The 19589-nt window shown below is 42.4% G+C and overlaps 1 protein-coding gene across 1 annotated transcript; it reads right to left on the bottom strand.

The window, feature by feature from the left end:
* Positions 1-1074: 1074 nt before the first annotated feature.
* DAD1 (defender against cell death 1) lies at positions 1075-18323 on the bottom strand. The gene is made up of 3 exons (XM_057719811.1): positions 18012-18323; positions 10720-10894; positions 1075-1315 (listed from the first exon to the last, which is right to left on the bottom strand). Exons 1-2 carry the CDS (start codon positions 18220-18222, stop codon positions 10764-10766), a joined length of 342 nt encoding a protein of 113 aa, XP_057575794.1. The 5' UTR covers positions 18223-18323; the 3' UTR covers positions 1075-1315; positions 10720-10763.
* Positions 18324-19589: the final 1266 nt, after the last annotated feature.

Raw genomic sequence — 19589 nt, 5'->3', positions numbered from 1 at the left:
AGCCCATGCACCACAACTACTGAAGCCCGCATGCCTAGAGCCCGTGCTCCGCAACAAGAGAAGCCACCACACTGAGAAGCCCATGAACTGCAACAAAGAGTAGCCCCCGCTCTCCACAACTAGCAAAAGCCCATGTGCAGCAACAAAGACACAATGCAGCCAATAAATAAATAAATAAATTTATTAAAAATAAAAACAAAAAACCTCCTGTGTAGCTGTACAAAGTGCAGATGCCACCCCTGAAGATTTGCTTTTTAACTGGTCTGGGGTGTGCCCCAGGCATTGAGACTTCATTTTTAAGTTCCCTAAGCAATTCTAACATGCAGCCAAGTTAGGAAACCTCTAGAGCACAACTCATCATCTCAGCAGTCAGCTAATTTTAAATAGTGGAATCCTCAACATAGCTTATTTCCTGTATATAGCACCCAAGATGGAAATAGGGCTGCTACCAGGGTACGTATAAATATGTCTAGACTTCAGCCAGCAGACCTATTGTTCCACCCAAGCGTGTCATGAACTCTGATCTTAAGGAAGTTACAAATTGGAGCTTCAATTTCTTCATCTATCTAATGAGGATTGGAACCCCTGAGATAATGGTTAAGAACAAAATGAGAGAATATTTGTGAAGGTGGTTTGGAGAGTAGTGTCTCCTATAAACAAGCATATACACAAACCCCACTTTTTACATTCTTCTTACACTAAGAGATACATATTTCACTTTTCACTACTAAATCATGTTGAAACAGATATAACTGGGGAAGCACACACTTAGTTCAATTTCTCACAAAGTGCTTAATGATGCCGTTCCAAGAATGCATTGTGTTATAAGAGCGGAACCACCTGCAACAATTGAAGGATTAGTAAGGGATTACCAGCTCCCGGGAAAAGACAAAGGGCTGTCGTTTCCCAGGGTTGTCAGCGCTGCCTTTTGACATGAACTTCAAATACACTTAATGAAAACATGGAGGTAGATTCACAGTTGCAAGTTATCAACTCCTAAAGAGCTCTGCACAGAGGATTGAAGGAAAAAAAGGATTTTAATACCAAAACAAAAAACAGAGCCAGAGACAGAGGAAGGAGTAGCATGGAGCTTTTTAATTCGGAAGGCAAAAAGGTTACACTTCATGGAAGGCAGAGCTGTGCTAATAAATGCTCATTACAAAGTTGTTCTGACACGGAAGCTAGGGAACTTCTCTGGGCTCTCCAACTGCATCCCAAATCAGAGTCGGTAGTAAGTATAAATCTGAAGAAAATCCGTGTGTCCAACAAACTGCCATCTCAAGAGCTCTTATCCAGGGGAAATCAAAAAGTGAACCTGAAAGAAAGAAGCAGAAAGGTAAGAAGAGATATTCAAGGTTTCTAAAAATGTCTTGAGATACTATAGACAGAGCCTCAAATCCTTCCATCTAAATTCTAAACCCACAAAGACAAAGGCAGTTATGGGGTTCCCAAATTCTGGACCGTATTTAAGCCAGGCTAGAACAACCAGAATAAAGCAAATATCTTTCACTGAACATTTTATAGGGGTATCCATAAAAACTAACGCTCAAATCTGAATTCCAAGCACACCAAGGCATAACTGACTCGGACCTGTAGCCAGGGGTTCTAACACCACCTCCGCAATTAACCAGCCGCACGACTTTACGTAAGTCACTCTGACCTCTCTGATCCACGAACCCTCTTTGTGGTGAGACGGCTGCAACTCAGCCTAAAGAGCGTTTTGGATTTAGAAAGCTTACAAAGCACTAACTTCCAGTTGTGGGGGGGGGGGGGGGGAGGAAGAAGGAAGAATACGAAAGAACGTAAAGAAAGATTCCCAATCTCAGATTTAACGAAGGACAAAAACAGAAGAAATAATTCTGTTTTCATTTAACAGTAAGATTATTTTTGGCAAGAAGGAGTTGGAGCGTAACTCCAAAAGCAGTGGCCACACAGCCGCCAGAGTCAGATGGGACTGGTCTGTACGTTATGAGGTGGAGCCCAGCCCTGCCCTGCAAACACAGGCTTCCCTTCTCACCCCTCTGGGAGGGCTGTCCACCTGGCGTGCTCCAACTCGGTGTGGCCACTCGGCCCTAGGGGCCCCAATGTCCCCAGCCAAAGGCAGCCCATTTTCCTGCAGTGTGCTATAAAAAATACTGTCATCTGCTTTGTGTGAAGACGAGAAAGGCTGGGAAACACTACCTTTCAGAAGAGCTGGGCCGCCCCAAAGGTGAAAGGGCACCACCTTACGTTGTGTATTGGTTCAGGTGACCTGGAGAGTCTAACAATCAGAGCTTAAAGGAAAGATCTTAGACTTATAGCCAGATTGCTTTTATTCCACTAACAATGAAAGTTAGAGAAATGCTACATAATTCTAGAACATTCATACATCAGCGCAATTATGGGCAATATGTAAAACAAAGAACAAAAACAGGGAGCAAAAGAGATCACAGTGCCAAATAAGAACAAACAGACCTATTAAAACTCACCTATTCACTCCATCAAATTTCTTAAAGCAAACTCTCTGATATCAGACTATGAACTAATACAACACATCGGTTCTAACAGCCAAGGTGAGAGAGGAACAGAGCAGAGGGCCACCTTAGTGAGGAGCCTTGACACATTGAGACTTATAAGAGAAATTCTCATTTAGTACAAAAGTCAAGTTTTGAGATCCTATGACATTAAAACATCTAAATCTAAGACACTGGGATTGGTCCATCTAAAAGGCAAAAAAATGACTTATGAGAGTAAATCTCCTTGACAATGGTTTTCAGAAAATTCCTACTTAGATAGATCCGCTCCCTTCTTTTAAGGCAACAATATATTTACCAGACAGTATTCTAAAAGCAGAGGTTCTAGGAATCTTTGAAATATTAGCTCAACAAAATTGGACTATTCACCAGCTCAGAAGAATGATTTCAACTGTTAACCAGGGGATAAAGGTTTCAGGAAACTGACTAATAAAATTTCCTCCCCAAGACATGCAAAGTAGAAGACACCTACTGAGAAGAGTAAGCTTCTTCAGTCTATTCACCCAAGCAGGAAAGACAGCACCATTCGATCAGCCTGCTCTCATCATCTTAAGAGAAAGCAAGGCACAACACAAAGAACTGTTAAAAATAATTACGCTCTGTAGAGACACAAAAGATGATGCCAGACAGGGTCATTTCTATTTGGAATCTGTCTGCTTCCCCAGCACCATCTCTATTCAGACACCAGCGCTGAGCAGATATGCTCAAATACTGATTTTCCTTCAAATTCATCTCATCCTCGATCCTGGTCACCCCATTAAAACTGAAATTAGAGAAAGTGCGAGTCAAAGACCATTCTGCAGAAACTCTAGGTTCAGAGCTCAGTGAGAATCACTACAATTTCAGAAGGCACAGATCTAAAAATGAAAGGAGCTTTAGAGATCAGCTCGTCTAATCCTCTCATCTTAAAGAAGAGGAAACTGTCACCTGAGAGGCTGACAGACTTGTCCAGAGCTGTGCTGTCCAACACCATAGCCACTAGCCACAGGTGACTATTTAAACTGAGTCAGAATTAAACAAAATGAAAAATTCAGTGCCTCAGTCACTAAGCCACATGTCAAATGCTCAGTAACATGTGGCTAGTAGCTATCGTACCAGGCAGTGCAGACTTAGACTTACACAATGCAAAGCTCTACTGGACAGCACTGGCCCAGGGTCACCCCCTCTGGATAAAGTCAGGTCTCCTGATCTGCATTCTTCTCCATTTCCTCCAGATCATAGTAAAGATGACCTACTTTACAGAAACATTTCAGATAGCCTGTCTTCATCCTTCCTTATCAACCTCACCTAAGTTTTTCCATTTAAAAAAAAGGAACAAGTGTAACACTGTTGATGGAAGCCTTCTTTTTTTTTTTTTTTTTTTTCTTTTGAGAGGCTAAGTCTCTTAGTTGAGGTTTTTTGGGTTTTTTTTTTTTTGGATTTAATTTTATTTATTTACTTATTATTTTTGGAGGGGATGGAAGCCTTCTAACAAGATGTATATACTCATCACCCAAAAGGCTTTGAACATAATAGAGAAGAAGGAATATAAACGTTAAAATGTCTGTTATCGAGTTCCCACTGAGTCACTTATTAATTCCAGGCCCTGAACAAGTCAACTTAAATTTCACCAAGCTTTAATTACCTCATGTAGAGGACGGGAATACTACTATTTGTCTATATCCATCACAGTGCAGGCGGTGAGGATGACGTGGGTTGATGTGTGTAAAAGTGTATGTGGAGTGTGAGTCCCGCAAGCCTGCTGTGATAACTGTAAAACATTTGACAAATATTGTCTAATTTTGTAAAAGGCCTTATACAAACACTGTGCATTTCATTACAATCACACTTTTGATGGATGATGAAAACCTGGTAATATGGATAAAAAGCAACAATTGAGGGAAAAAAGCAAGAAGGATAAAAAAAGCAAAGCTCAACTGAGGACCCACACAGCAGTGCAATCCTCCTCAAACACCATGGGACTACCGTGACTACCATTAATCAGAGGCTTTCGTAGCTGCAAGAGACTCTGACGATCATCTAGGCCAATCCCCTCCATGTGCAGACAGGGAAATTAGGGCTCAGCGACAAGCTTATTTCTCCATCCAACTAGTTAACAACCCAGCAACGTCTGCAACACAGGTCTTCCGACTTCCAGCCTCATGTCCGTGCCCCACTCCACCGTCCCACACGTGAACTGTTTCCTTAGGTTCCTTTTTCCATAGCACTTTCCTCATGTCTTAGCATCCAAGTAACTGGTGAAACAGCTACTTTATACAGCATTTCCTTGCAGTTGAAAATGACTTACTCATTCATACGCTCACTCAGCAAACATGCATTGTGACCTTTAGCCCTGTGCTAAGCTCTGAGGTCCCCACCCTCTGGGAATTAACGGTCCAGTGGGAGAGACGAAAATGAATGGTCACATACCCATGTAGTAAGTGTAGTGTTAGGGGCATGTACAGTGGACCGTGAGAGCCCCAGGAAGAGGCTCCTATGAAACCTGGGGGCAGGATGACTTGCACTCAGAATCATCTCAGCTTCAAGGTTAGAGAAAATAAAGCAGGGAATGAACTTCATAAACACAAATCTATGGAACTTCCCTGGTGGTCCAGTGGTTAGGACTCGCCACTTTCACTGCCAGGGCCCCGGTTCCATCCCTGGTCAGGGAACTAGGATCCCACAAGACGCAAAGCTTGGCCAAATTTAAAACAAAAAACAAACCAAAACACCCCCCACAAATCTACCTGATATTCTCTTTTTCCCTTTTTCTTTTTTCTTTCCTGGTAGTTTTAAATGAACCAAATACAAAATAGAGCACAATCACCAATTAGAAAGTTATCAATTATTAGGGTTTTTTGGTAAATAAAATAAGCAGATTCAAGGTTTTAAGAATAAGAATTAATCGCACCCCCCAAACAGGGAAAAAACGGGGGGGGGTTGAACAAAGATGATGCTAACTCAAAATATTTTCTACAAATTTAGAGTAGTTTCCTTTTTGAGAATTTATTTGGTGGCTAAACCTAATTCGATACAAGGTGCAATGTCACAGAGAAAATGATATAGAAACTAACCCCCCGCCCCCACTCACAAACACTTAAAGATGACTGCCAGTGGGAGATCATGCTGAGAACAAAAACAGGTCTAGAATAAACCAATAAGGGAGCTCCTGGACTGACAAGATAAGAAAGGGAAATAAAAGGCAAACCTGTGGGTCTGCATGTACTTGGTCTTCCCTATGTGACAGAATCCTGGGGCCACTTTAAGGTTGCATGCCCCTTTGTGCCTGACTCGACACTGCCCACTTCTGGGCAGAATGTAAAGCAACCCTCACCCAACACCTGGGCCCACTTCGACCTCTGCTGCCCTCCTATGACTAGAAAGAAACTAGGTTTTATCACAAAGGTATCTGTGCTTTCTTCCCCCAAACTCAGCTTCTCTTAGGCTTTGTAGTACTTTCTCTCAGCAATGAAATATACACGCCACTAGGTGGCAGTAGAGCCTAAGAAATAACATTCAGATCCCCTTTCAGAGGTAATTTTCCATGTTACTACAGTGCTTTACTGATGAATTGAAAAAGCCAACAGCAATTGCTTGTTTGTAAATAGTACTGTTTGTCAGAGTTACGTTCTGCCCAGCCCTGTAGCGCCCTCACTCCAACCAGGATTAAATACTGAATTTTTAAAGACCTGAGGGAGAACAGCCTCCACCATAAAAACAAAACAACACTAACAAGGTTTCAGCACAAGCTGGTGGCAAACAACCTCCCCCAGGCTGAGCATACTTCCAAGTTCGGGTCTGTCCCTTTGTCAAAGCCCTGTTCACTCTTCCCTCAGATCCAGGGCAGAGTCATCAGGAACTTTCCTCCCCAAGCTGTGACCCAATGTAGCTAAATCCCTCTTTTCTTCATTTCCCTTCAGTACACCTGAGATAGGCTGACATTTTCTGGTAAGAATTTCACAAGGAGACATGGAAAAACCAAAACAGGAAATATTTACAGATAGTATGTAAATCTTTAAATAGCCAAATCTACTGAACTTCTATATAATGCATTCATTCAAAATAGATTCACTGCCACCAAAGTGCCAAACACCAATCATCGCTTTAGGTGTGCATGGATTCTCCCAACTCGGAAGCTCACAAGGAGCATTTTTCACTTTCGCATTTTCATTTTTATGATAATCTAAAAAATATTATGAGTCTATTCTTGACCACTGGAATAGCCACCTACACCAGTGCTGCCAACTGAACAGCTAACTTTTACCACAGGTTTCTCACTCGGCTGTCTCTGGACATGTTTTCAGGAGGCCACAAAAGTCTGAAGTTTGGAAAAGGAGGGGGACTGGAGGGATTCAAAGGAACTCTGGCTCAATCTACAATGTTTAATTTGTTCACAATCTGTTCATTCCAGGTGGTGGATACATGGGAGTGTTTGTTACCTCCTGTACTTTTCTGTACTTTTAAAATTATCAAACAAGCAAAGAAGGTAAGTAATAAAGGACAGTGATAAAATAACTGTGATAACTATTTTTTTTATGTGGACCATTTTTAAAGTCTTTATTGAATTTGTTATAATATTGTTTCTGTTTTATGTTTTGGTTCTTTGGCCGGGAGGCATGTGGAATCCTAGCTTCCCATCAAACCAGTACCCCCCACTGCATTGAAAGGCAAAGTCCTAACCACTGGACCAAGAGGGAAGTCCCTGTGGTAACTTTTTTTTTTTTATGTATTTATTTTATTGGCTGTGTTGGGTCTTTGTTGCTGCACATGGGCTTTCTCTAGTTGCGGCGAGTGGGGGCTACTCTTCATTGTGGTGCACAGGCTCTAGGTGCATGGGCTTCAGTAGTTGCGGCACATGGGCTCAATAGCTGTGGCTCAGGGACTCTAGAGCACAGGCTCAATAGTTGTGGCGCATCGGCTTAGTTGCTCCGTGGCATGTGGGATCTTCCCGGGGCAGGGATTGAACCTGTGTCCCCTGCATTGGCAGGCAGATTCTTACCCACTGCGCCACCTAGGAAGTCTCCCTGCGGTAACTTTTTAAACATGTTTTTAACTCTGCAATTGCCAAATACTTTATAATGAGCAACTTTAAGCAAAAGTAGATACCAAAAAAAATTTGACATCGGACTGGATTATTACACTTAAAATATTTCTAGCAAGGTTCCTTGCACCTCAGTTCCTCATGTGTAAGTGGAATTAGCAAGCCTATCCTCATAAGGTTGTTTTAAAAATAAAATAAAGACAATGCCTGACCCACGTGAGCACTCACTATCTGTTAACTTCCTTACTTCTTCTGGAATAAATTTCTTTAATTCAATGCCATTTTCTTTCCATCTGCTTTTTCAGAGTAGCTGCTGGTTTTAAATATCACCCCCAAACTCACACAGGAGCAGTACATTATAGATGTTTATTCTTTTTACACCCAACTCTCAACATACTTGTCAAACATGGAGACTATTCAATTGGTTTTATTCTACCTCTGAGTTGATATAAATATTGAAAACTCACTTGAAAACCATTTTAAAAGTGTTTTAACACACTGCACATAGAACTGAATTAGAAGCACAGAAAAAGGGCAAATATGTGTATATCTGAAAATTGAGAGCAGGGCAGTATAGTATATGTGAAATAAAGGATCTCTGTGAAAAACCCCCTGGGGAGTACCCCACAGAAGAATTTCTCTATGAATATACTCTCTATAAAATGATTTAACACTGCAATCTGGGATTGGAAGACTGCGCTGTACCCTGGGCCCATAATTCCCAGTAGAACGGGTGGCCCTAGGTCGTTAACACGGTCTGCAGTACGCAGTTTCTGCTGAGCCTGCTTTTTTGTCTCTGTTTTTGTCATAATTTTGAAATACTAGGCTCTCTGCTGCAGAGTCCTCTCCAATCACGACAGCCCTAGGAATTATTTTACTTGACTTGGTATCTCCCTGATCCTAGAGAACATCCTTGAACTGTCTGCTCTGTCCCCTTGTTAAAACATACACCATGACTCATCTAGAAAAAGCAGCTTTAGAAATTCAGAGTAAGGCAATCAGAAGACTTATAACCTTTCCAGCAAGGTTACTATCAGAGCCCAAGGGTTACTCAGGATGTTTGCAGGTCAATGCTGGTGGGTGAGTTCTCCAGCTGTACTCAAGAAGCTGTCATTGGTCAGGCACCCTGTCTGTGGCCTCTGCTCCCAGATGGCAAGGCGGCGCTCTTCTCTCGACCCCCAAAGCGCTTCATTCAGGTCTTTAGTGTGGCTCTAACTGCTGTGTCTACATGCCTTCTCCCCTTTCAGACTGTTCACTTCTTGAAGACAGGAGCCACGTTTTACTTTTCTTTGTGTTCCCAAGTAGCAAGGCATTGAGTGGCACGGGGGGAACAGCTCAAGTCCTGATCAGGTCTCCAAAAACTTTAACTGTATTAGGACAGTAGAAAGAAGTGGTTTACAACCGCTTTCACTGATACAAACCACCTCTGTCAATTTAACCATGGCCAAAAATGAAACCTTACCTGAACTAACAGTACTGTTTTTGAGATATTAACAATAGAAAGGATTTATGTCATACATTAAGTAACTGATGGATTCATGCTAGAAACTAAAGTACAGTTCTTGTCACATTATTGCATTCACTTTGTCCACAGTTGCTCTGACTCTTGGTTTAGATTTCTGATTAGTCAAAAATGACAGCTTTCCAAGTAGTGATTGAAAGAGGATGGTCCTTGTATATTCTTCCCCCAAAGAGGAAAACATTTCCTAAGGTTCTCTTTTCTCTACCCCAGTAATAGCAACATTTAATTTTGTAGTGGGAAGACAAAGACTAGAATGCATTCACTCATTAGTAAGCGACACGGGATACTGGAAGAGCACAAGGCCAAGAAAACCACTGGACTAAGGCACTACTCTGCTACCACTTAGTTATGCGGCCAGGGAAAGCCAGTGGATTGTTCTGGACCTCTGCTTTCTCATATATAAAATAAGTGTTTAATATAGACAAGGAGTTTCCCTGGGGTCCAGTCAATATCTGCACTTCCAAGGCAGGGGGCACGAATTCCATCCTTGGTCAGGGAACTACAATACTGCGCAGCACAGCCAATAAATAAATAAATAGGCACGTACTTCTCAGATCTTTAGGATTCTGCTTAGGAGGGAAGGATGGAGTGAAGAGCATACCACACATGAAGCAGAGCACAAACAAAGAAGGCTTTTCAACCTCTGTCAATCAAAACAACTCTGGCGGGACTTGCCTTGTAGCACAGTGGTTAAGAATACGCCTGCCAATGCAGGGGACACAGGTTCGATCCCTGGTCCAGGAAGATTCCACATGCCATGGAGCAATTAAGCCCATGCACCACAACGACTGATCCTGCACTCTAGAGCCTTTGAGCCACAACTATTGAGCCCCCATGCCACAACTACTGAAGCCCTTACACCTAGACCTCGTGCTCCACAACAAGAGAAGCCACCGCAAAGAGTAGTCCCCACTCGCCACAACTAGAGAAAGCCCCCATGCAGCAACAAAGACTCAACGCAGCCAATAAATAAATAAATAAATTTTAAAAACTCTGGCTCCATTGCTGTTTTATATACTGAGATTCTATATGAGTTTACCTAGAAAAAAAGAGCTCTATTGCTAAAAAAGGAAAGCTGTCAAATGAACCAAATGGCATCTCATCATATATATATATATATATATTTTAAAGTGTTCTCACAAGCTAATCCAATTTTTCCATTAATTTTTAATTTAGCACATATATAAGCAAGCAGCTATCGTCATTCATTCAGCATATGCTGGATGGCTATCAGGTGTAAGCACTATCCTAGGTACTATGGTGACAATGACCCAGGGTTTGAAGTCATCTGAGATCAAAATCAGAAAAAAAAATTATAGAGCAAATCTAAAAGCAAAACCTATAATTTATGCCTTTCCCAAGATCTCAGGAGTTATTTTCATGGAGTTACTGGTGCAGAAATTAATGTATAAGCTACAAGCAAACTCTCATCTTCTGTTATCTTAATGATTTGTGGAACAGTGAAAAGAGAAGGCAGTGACCAAGAGCAGCAGCACTGATGAATCATGACAACCCTAACGCATACTTCGCAGACTGATATGGAAAATTCTGCAGGTGTTTTATCGGCAATATGGGAACTCTGCCAACCAGGAGCAAAACCAGCCCCATCCAATTTCTATTCCTAAAATCCACACTATGTGACAAGTGCTAAGATCAACACTTACATTCTTCTAGTCTCCTACTCCTCAACTAAGTGGATGGGAATGATTCAGCCAACGAAGTTCATGACAACAAGGTGCAGGATGGTGCTGGCAAAGAGAAAATCAGCAAAGGCTCGCTCCGGGGAGATGCCCTGGAAATCCGCTTTGTTCTGTGGGTTGATCTGTATCCTGAGACAAACTGTATGAGAAGAAAAAGACAAAAATGATTATCAAGAAGTATAAAACAAGTATGACTAATGCACACACACATACCCTCTGACCCAACAGAAATGACACATAAGTTCATCAAAAGGCATGTACAGGAATGATACCCATGGTGGCCCCCAACTGGAAGCAATCTAATGTCTATCAACAGTAAAATGGGGAGAATTCCCCGGTGGTCCAGTGGTTAGGACACGGCACTTTCACTGATGGGGCCCAGGTTCGATCCCTGGTCAGGGAACTAAGATTCCACAAGCCATGAGGCAAAAAAAAAAAAAAGTAAAATGGGTAAATTATGCCACATGCATACAACAGAATACCACGTAGCCTTGAAAAATAACTTCACGACATGGATGAATGCCACACACAAATACTTATTTCCATTTATTTTAGTTGGAATCTAGGAAAAAATCTGGAGAAAGAGATACCAAATGCAATTAACAGCAGCTATTGGGGTGGAAGATGGGAGTAGAGTAGGGCTTTGAGAAATATGAGGGGACAAAAGGAAAGAGAAGCTCCCCATGAAAGTAGACGAGGAAATGAACTGATGTGTTATAATCATGATGGTAGTAACCCAAGTTACTTCAACGACAACGTTAAGAGTCAGAATTGCACAGAGATGCAAAGGACGCTGAAGGTCATAAAGACCAACAACCCCAGTTAATGCACAAAATGCCCGAGAGATGGTGGGGATGGGCATGCCAGGGGAGGCTGCAGGAATCAGCTGGGAATTGTTCCAAAGTACACTCGCAATATCCAGAATATGATAAGTCATCCCCAGGTGGAGAATTACAAACTGTCCAGAGCCTGTGTTACTGACAGAGGCAGCGTATCCCTCAGATGCAGGAGTACAGAAAGGGCAAAGGACATCTATTCAAGAAGCTCCGCCACAAAAGATCCTTCAGTCCCTCCCTGAGGACTTCCAAAAATGGAAACATACTACCTGAGGCAGTTTGCTCCATTTTAGCAGTTCTAACTTATCTCCTTAAATGTTCATTTAGTCAGTAAAATATTTACTGAGCATCTACTACGTGCCATGCACTGTCCCAGGTGCTGGGACTATGGCTCAGAACAAGATAGACAAGAGTCTGGCTCCCAAGGAACTTACACTCCAATGAAGAGAAACACAGTAAATGAGAAAACAAATAAATTAGGAAATATGAGGTAGTGGTATGTGCTATGAAGAAAGCAAGGCAATACAACAGGGACTGGGAAGCTGTTTCTTATGTGGTGGTCATAAAAGGTCTCTCTAATAAGGTGCTATTTAAGACCAAAATATGAAAGATAGGAGCCAACCATGCAAAGATGTAGGGGCAGAGCATTTCAGGCAGCAAGAACAATCCTGACATGTTCTAGGTATAACAGGTCACACTGACCAGACTGCAGCGATCAAGGACAAGAGGGAGACAAGGGCCAAATCGGTGGGGCTTTGTAAGCTTCAGGAAAGAGCATGAATGCAGTGCTAAGTGCGATGGAACAATATTTCAAAGTTTTGAGCAGATGAGTAAAACAATCTGATTCACAATTTTTAAGGATGGTAGAACTGCAATGTGGAGAATGGTTTGCAGAGTTCCAGAAACAGAAGAGTCATGTAGGAGAGCCAAAGAGCTTGGGTAATGGTAGTAAAAATGGACAGAAGCCAAGAGATGCAGGCTATATTTTGGAAAAGACAGGGCTTGCTGATGTAATGGATGCGGGAGAGAAATCAAGGAATCAGGAAAACCTTCTAGGGGTTTCCATGGCAGTCCAGAGGTTAGGACTCTGAGCTTTCACTGCCAAGGGCCTGGGTTCAATCCCTGGTGGGGAACTAGGATCCCACAGGCCAAGCGGCCTAAATAAATAAATAAACCTTCTACATTTTTGGCTTCAACAACTTAACCAATGTTGACACCATGTACTGACTGGAGATGAGGCAGACAGCTGGGCCGGAAGGTTCAATTTGGAGTTGTGTGTTAGACATCAAGTGAAGTAGGCAACTGGACTTACTAAGTTGGAATTCAGGGAATAGGTCAAAATTGAAAATATAAATGTGGTAGCTGTAGTTATACAGACATTATTTAAATTCACCTATGGGAAAGAAATACAGAGAAGAGAAGGGGTCTAGAGCCACACTCTCTGACCAGGAAGTACCTAGCACAAACAGTAGGAAGAAAAAACCAATGAGATAAGAAGGAACAAGCAGGGAGTGTAGTGTTGTAAAAGCTTTAAGCAAGTACTTCACTCACTCAGAAGGAAGCAGCCAACGATGTTAAGTGCAAAATGATGCTGAGCGTTCGGGCAAGGTGAGGTACACGGCCGCTAGATCTGGCAAGATGGCAAGAGCAGTTTCACTGCAGTGGTGGGGACAGACCACCACCAAGAGTGAGTTAAGGAATGAATGGAAAGTGAGAAAGCAGAAACAGCAACTAGACTATTCTTTCAAGGAATTCTGTGATGATGGAGCAGAAAGATATGGAATAGTAGCTGAAGGGGTATCTGGAGTCAAATTAATTTTTTAACTGGAAGATATGAGAGCGTGTATGATGGGAATGATCCAGTAGAGAGAACTTAATGATGTAGAATGGAGGGATGATTACAGAAGCTGAGTCCCTGAGCAAGCAAGAGAAGACTGGATCCTCTACACAAGTGAAGAAGCTGGCCTCTGATAGGAAAGGGATATGTCATCTACCATTACAGGAAGTAAGTCAAAGAGTAGGGAGTCCAAGTATAGGTGGGGTGCTATGATTCCTTCGTAGGAAGATGAAAGGATTTCTTTTCTAGCAAAAAAAATAATATAGAAAATATAGACAAGAGTGAAGAGAGAAATTATGAACCGTATTTTGGAAAAGCAATTACAGGACCACTGGACAGGGTTGAGGCCTATTTGTGTTCCTATTCTCATCATTACTTCTCCATCACAGCACTACATCCAGGTTTACTTGTTTGTGTCTCCCACTAAATTATAAACCCTGTGGGAGTAGAGACCACGTCTGCATGTTCCACAGTTAAATCCTCAGTACCCTGGCAGGGAACCTGGCACATAATTACTCAATATTCCTTAACTTATAGGCATGCTCATAATTTAACATACAGTGTTAAGCACTGAGGATGCAGAGATGAAAAGAGCACTACACTACTACAGTGTAGTGAAATAGGAATACAAGAGAAAGACCTAAACCTGAAGAGCCAGGGGAGGGTTCAAAGGGAAACAGCACTTGAGCTTAGATACCTAAGAAGTGAAGGAATTTTCCGGGCAGTGAAACAAAGGTAAAATGGCTTAAGATATCTCAGCATGTTCAGGGAATAACAAGTAACTCAATAATGCTGGAATATAAAGTACAGAGGAGGCAGAGACAAGAGATGAAGCTGTAGATGTGGCCAGGACCAGATCATCAAAGAACCTCGATGCCATTAAAAAATTTTTTAATCTCTCTTTGGGTACAGATAAATGTTATGTGGGGAGTAGCACAATCAGGTCTGCAAGTCAAATCAGGCCTGCAAACAAAGTGGAAGATGGATTGGAGGGAGAGAGATGAGAGGCTGGGAGATCAATAAGGAAGATTACAGTAGTCCAGATAAGAGATATTGAGAGCCTGAGTGACAGAGGATGAAGAGGTAGCAATGGATACGAAAGAGATTTAGAAATATGACCGTCAGGCATAAGACTGGCAAACTTCCAATCTCCTGGATAACAGTTATGGACCCAGAAAGCTAATAGATAATTCCCAAAGAAACGCTGGACCCAGTCCACACAGCCCAAGAGCTTCCATGAGATAGAAAACACTCTGAATCAGGCCTGCTTGCCGTTCAGACTCAAACTGATTTTGGATCTGTAAACCAGGGGAAACAAAACTACCTTTTTTTTTTTTAATTGGAATATAATTGCTTTACACTCTTGGACCAGTTTTTGAGGTACACCAGGTCAATCATCTGTATTTACACACATATCCCCATATTCCCTCCCTCCCTCGACTCCTCCCCACCGTCCCCATCCCAGTCCTCTAAGGCATAATCCAACATCGAGTTGAACTCCCTTTGTTATACAGCAACTTTCCACTGGCTCTCTGTTTTACAGTTGGTAGTATATATATGTCTATGCTACTCTCTCACTTCATCTCAGCTTCCCCTTCACCCCCCGCCCCCCCCAAACCTCGAGTTCTCCAGTCCATTCTCTGCATCTGCGTCCTTATTCTTGTCTTGTCACTGAAAAACTACCTTTTTTAATCTGAAAGTATTTCACGTAGATTAGAAAACAGAATAGACCAAAATTGTGAAATGACTTACAAACTGATTTCAAGATCAAAGACTTATTTTAAGAACAGTTTCTTAAAGGTTTTCCACTCATCCCTCCTAAATAGCACTTTAAATGAGCAAAAAGAGGGATTTCAGTTAGGTAAAAAAGGAAACCAGAAGGGCTGCCAACACTGGAATGCTACTCTAAAAGAAAAACAAATGTCCTCCTCCAGCGATAGATACCTAACCACAAGATAAACAGTTAGCTGCTGAGGATGTTTGAAATCTATGTGGAACAAGAAAAATATTCTACCTCTGAAGTCCTTTTACAGCCTACTAAACTGTTGATCCAAAAAAAAAAAAGATTTCTCATTGGCAATGTTCTACCTCTGGTTCCTTCTTGAAACCATGGTTAAGTCTCCCAGTCATGAGGGAATAGAAGAAAACAGACCATTTTCACCAAGCCCAAAAAACATGAGGCTTTTTTAAAAATGTGGTAGCATCCTATACTGGTTTAAAAGGTACTAATCAATTTCCAAACAGCATATGTGAAATAACATATGCAGAAGGAATGGAAGAGAACAGACTGCCAAAAAGAAATTAAGAGAAATAGACTAAAGAACTTATCCAATTCATCCTACACATTAACACCAATTTTAAGTCTCGCCTTTACTCAAATCTAAAATTTAAAAAAAAAAATTTTTTTTTTCAGTCCTCAGATGCATTCCTATTACCCACAGGATAAAATTCCTTGGCCTGGCACTCAAAGTTCTAGCATTCAGCACAACCTAATTCTTCAACGTAATTGCCGACAATTCCCTTTCTCAGCCAAACTGGTCTCCTCCCTTCTCTTCTAACAGGAAACACAACTTGCGGAAGTTAGAAACCCCAGCAGGATAAATAGGTACAAGCCTTCAAACGCAACAATCAGAACAAAGGAAAACTCTACATCTTAAATTTCCCATTAAAACCAGTATCCAGTTGAGAATCTGGGCTAACAAATGGCAGCAGTGGATTTAGCAAGGTCAAGGCTGTCAAAAGAAATGCAAATGATACCCTTCCATGACAACTATGCATGATATGGAATCCCTTCTTTTCCTGAAGCAACTTTCATTTCTCTGGCCCAATTACCTGTTATCCAACAGCTACGGAAATCACAATCCCCCCACCAAAAGGACTCCATAATTAAAGTGCTCTTTCAAGAGGCATTCTCTTCAATGACAAGCCATCAATTTCTCACTGGGGAGGAGAGTAGGGGGTCTGCCAATTCAATTTTAGCAACAACAGCCTCAAAAAAGACCTGGCATAAGGAAAAATTACCTGCTCAAAAAATCTTCTGACTTTTATCACACCAAAAATCCAAAACTGTAGTCCACACCCACTTTTCTGCAAACCACACTCTTCCATGAGGCCCTGAAAAGTCATCCTTAACCCTAGAAGCTTATGAAGCCAGGGTGACTTCAGCATAGAGAAGGGGGACTTTTTAAATCACTTTTTAGGCCCCGCCCTATTCCTACTCTTTCCAGACCTCGAAAACAAAATCGGACATTCTCAAGATTCCTTCCCCTGGGACTTCCCTGGCAGTCCAGTAGTTAAGACTGCACTTCCAATGCAGGGGGCTCAGGTTCAATCCCTGACAGGGGAACTAAGATCCCACATGCCACATGCTGGAGCCAAAAAAATAAATAAAAAGATTCCTTCTCCTGTCTGGCTAGTAAAATTCTTAGTCACAAACGAACAGTATTTTCGGGTAGGAAGGAGAGAGCAAAGAGGGTAGTGTATCTTATAATGGTAACATATAAACTCCTGGAGACCAGGATGCTGCTACAAAGAACCAGGTCTTGGTGACCTAAGCCAAAACTCAAAGATGATCCAGGTTAACTCTGCAACTCCAGGCCAGGCTGGTGCAGGAGTCCTTAAGTCCTTAGGCTTATCTTAACTTGATACACAGAGAAGAAGACAGAGTATCTCTGGCATGAGCCTGAACTAGCAATTTGAATGTGTAAAAGGCATTCTATAGGTTTCTAACTTTACGCTGTAATTAAGACTCCACTGTAAATGAAGTCTCCAGACAATTCTAACGCTGTATTTTGTCTATGCCCCAATTACACTGTAAACTCATTGAGGATAAACACATGCCAGGTGTATCACCAAAGCTTTTACCATACCTTGTATTAGATTCAGAACACAATTTACAATGTGACTGCTGATGATCACATTGGGGGAAAAAAAAAACACCATGAATTTTGGCATGTTTTCCAAGTCATGGAGCAGGCGATACCGTGACTGGAAAAGTTCATGTCATAGCCACCTATGAACCGGACTGGCTAACAATCCCTGGGCCAAGCCTGGACTCAGTATTCACTGAATGCCTGTTGACCAAGAAAGATCAGATTTTGGCAAAAATTTATGGGGACAGTCAGCTCTCATTAAATATTGCAGTCTACAAGGTGTCAACTTTGCTGGGAATCAGAAAAATAAAGCTAAAATAAAACTCTGTGAATGAAAACTGAGTTCAGGATAGTGAAATGACAGCTTCGGAGTTGAGTTTTCCATTTTAAAAGTTTACCAACTTCAAAGCTGTGTTAAAGCTAAGTGAAAGTTGGAGTTTTCCTGGACCAATATGAAGAGAAGTGGATCACCAGGTTGAACAGCAGCAAGAAGGTGTTTCCAGATGTAATCCCAGCTTCTCAGCGGCTCTCTGGTATTACCTACGACAACCTGAATGAGCCTCAATTTCCCCATTCACAAAAACAGGGCAATGCAGGCTCCTCTCACAACTTCACGAGGCGGTGGTCTGATACAAAGAGACGAGTACTGTGGGAATAAAGGCACGCATCAAAGTAACACATTACTACTGAGATCACTTATAGAATCATTACCCGCTAGGATGAAGCTCCCCACACAAGAGATGAAGCCCGAGAGGAAAGAGTTGAAGGGAAAAGTCCCCACGAGGAGACAATAACCGAATTGCAGCGCCCCGGTCAGAAGTATATACAGGAGGTACGCGTCCAACAACTTCAGACGCTGAGGAGTGGAGCTCAAGTACTCTTCTAAGAACCGCGAGATGACCGACAACACCGACGCCGACATGACTACACACTTGATATTCCGGCTGGCGTACCCCAAACTCCTAACGGACCCGAGGACCACGCCGGATGTAGTGTTGGCGCATGCGCAACTCAAATAGCCCAGCTCCGCCCCCTCCGATTTGCTACTTTGCGCAGGCGTATAGGCTGGCCGGGGCGCGCAACAAGTAATACGCAGGCGCAGAATATATCTACGGGATGAGAACTACAGCCAGAGAAGCTAATGCGCCTGCGTGACGGGTCTGCCCTTGAGCTGGAGACGTGTACTCTTTTTGTCCTATTTCCGCCGTCAGGTTGGTGACGCCCACAGTTGCTCTAGCAACAAGATAGTGTGGGAGGAAGAGGGGGACAGGTTTTTCAGCGGACAGCTTAGCTACCCGAGGGTTCCGGCTCTCTTTGGTCCACCCGCATCCTCAAAGATTAACTCTTTGGATCTGCTTTAAGGCAACGTCTGGCGCTTCCCGGGTTCAATACCTGCTCGATCCTAATTCTGTTAAGGGCGCTAACTGCAGATGCTTGTCACAGATCATTAGAGCAAGTCAAGTTGCCCCGCAGTGAGAACCACCGCGGTCGGTCACTAAGTAGGCATCAGTTTAGACTTGGTTATTGGAAGAGGGAAGTGCGGGGCGGGGTGGGGAGCTAGACCTCTACCCGGGCCTGAACTCGATTTGGGATCTGGTTCTTGGGGACGCTTACTAATAAGCGCGGTAGAACCTAAGCCCGCAGCTGTTCATTCATTCAGCAGACATTTTTTGGGCGGCTTCTCGGGCCCACGTTTTGCTAAAATTGTAGTTCATTATGCTAGATCGTGAGTATCCTCAAGGGAATCTGATACAGTCGTAAAAGAGCTGGTGATGGGATGGACAGGGGCGCGGAGAAAGTCCATTAAAGTGCACAGAGTATATGATCAAGTTTAGCAGCCTCCGACTCCCAAGCTGGCGTTTTGAACCCGTCGTACTATCCCAGGATGTCAGCGCTAAAAAGGCTGCAAGAGCATTGCCTCGTGCCTGGTTCAAACCCTGCCGCCTCCAATTTATTTTGCAGAGGAAACTAAAGTTTTGAGGTTTTGTATTTTAACAAGTGGGAGTAACTATTTCTATTTAGCGTTTTAACTTTTTTGAAAAATAAGATCCACCTTAATCTGTGGCTTTTGCTGCCTTTTAATTTCACATGAATCTCACCTTCCAGACCTAATTCATCTTACTCGCAGCTGCAGGTGGTACATTAACCATGTACTTTTTCAGCTTATTATTAAGTTTGAACTATCCTAGGTTCGCAAGCAAAATTCCTAAAACAGCAAGTAAACGACTACCTTCCTTCATTTTCACTTTTTATTTGTGTTTAGACTGGAACCAAATCAGCATCAACAAA

The sequence above is a fragment of the Hippopotamus amphibius genome, chromosome 2 (genome assembly GCF_030028045.1).
Source record: "Hippopotamus amphibius kiboko isolate mHipAmp2 chromosome 2, mHipAmp2.hap2, whole genome shotgun sequence".
NCBI lineage: Eukaryota > Metazoa > Chordata > Mammalia > Artiodactyla > Hippopotamidae > Hippopotamus > Hippopotamus amphibius.
The sequence above is the reverse complement of the archived record's forward strand: the minus strand, read 5'-3'. Positions and strand labels throughout refer to the sequence as shown.

Excerpts from the sequence above, each read along its gene's own strand:
- DAD1 (XM_057719811.1), bottom strand. The coding sequence starts at position 18,222 with ATGTCGGCGTCGGTGTTGTCGGTCATCTCGCGGTTCTTAGAAGAGTAC. Across the intron at positions 10,895-18,011 it reads GGGGAGCTTCATCCTAGCGG|TTTGTCTCAGGATACAGATC; the intron begins GTAATGATTCTA and ends CTTCTCATACAG.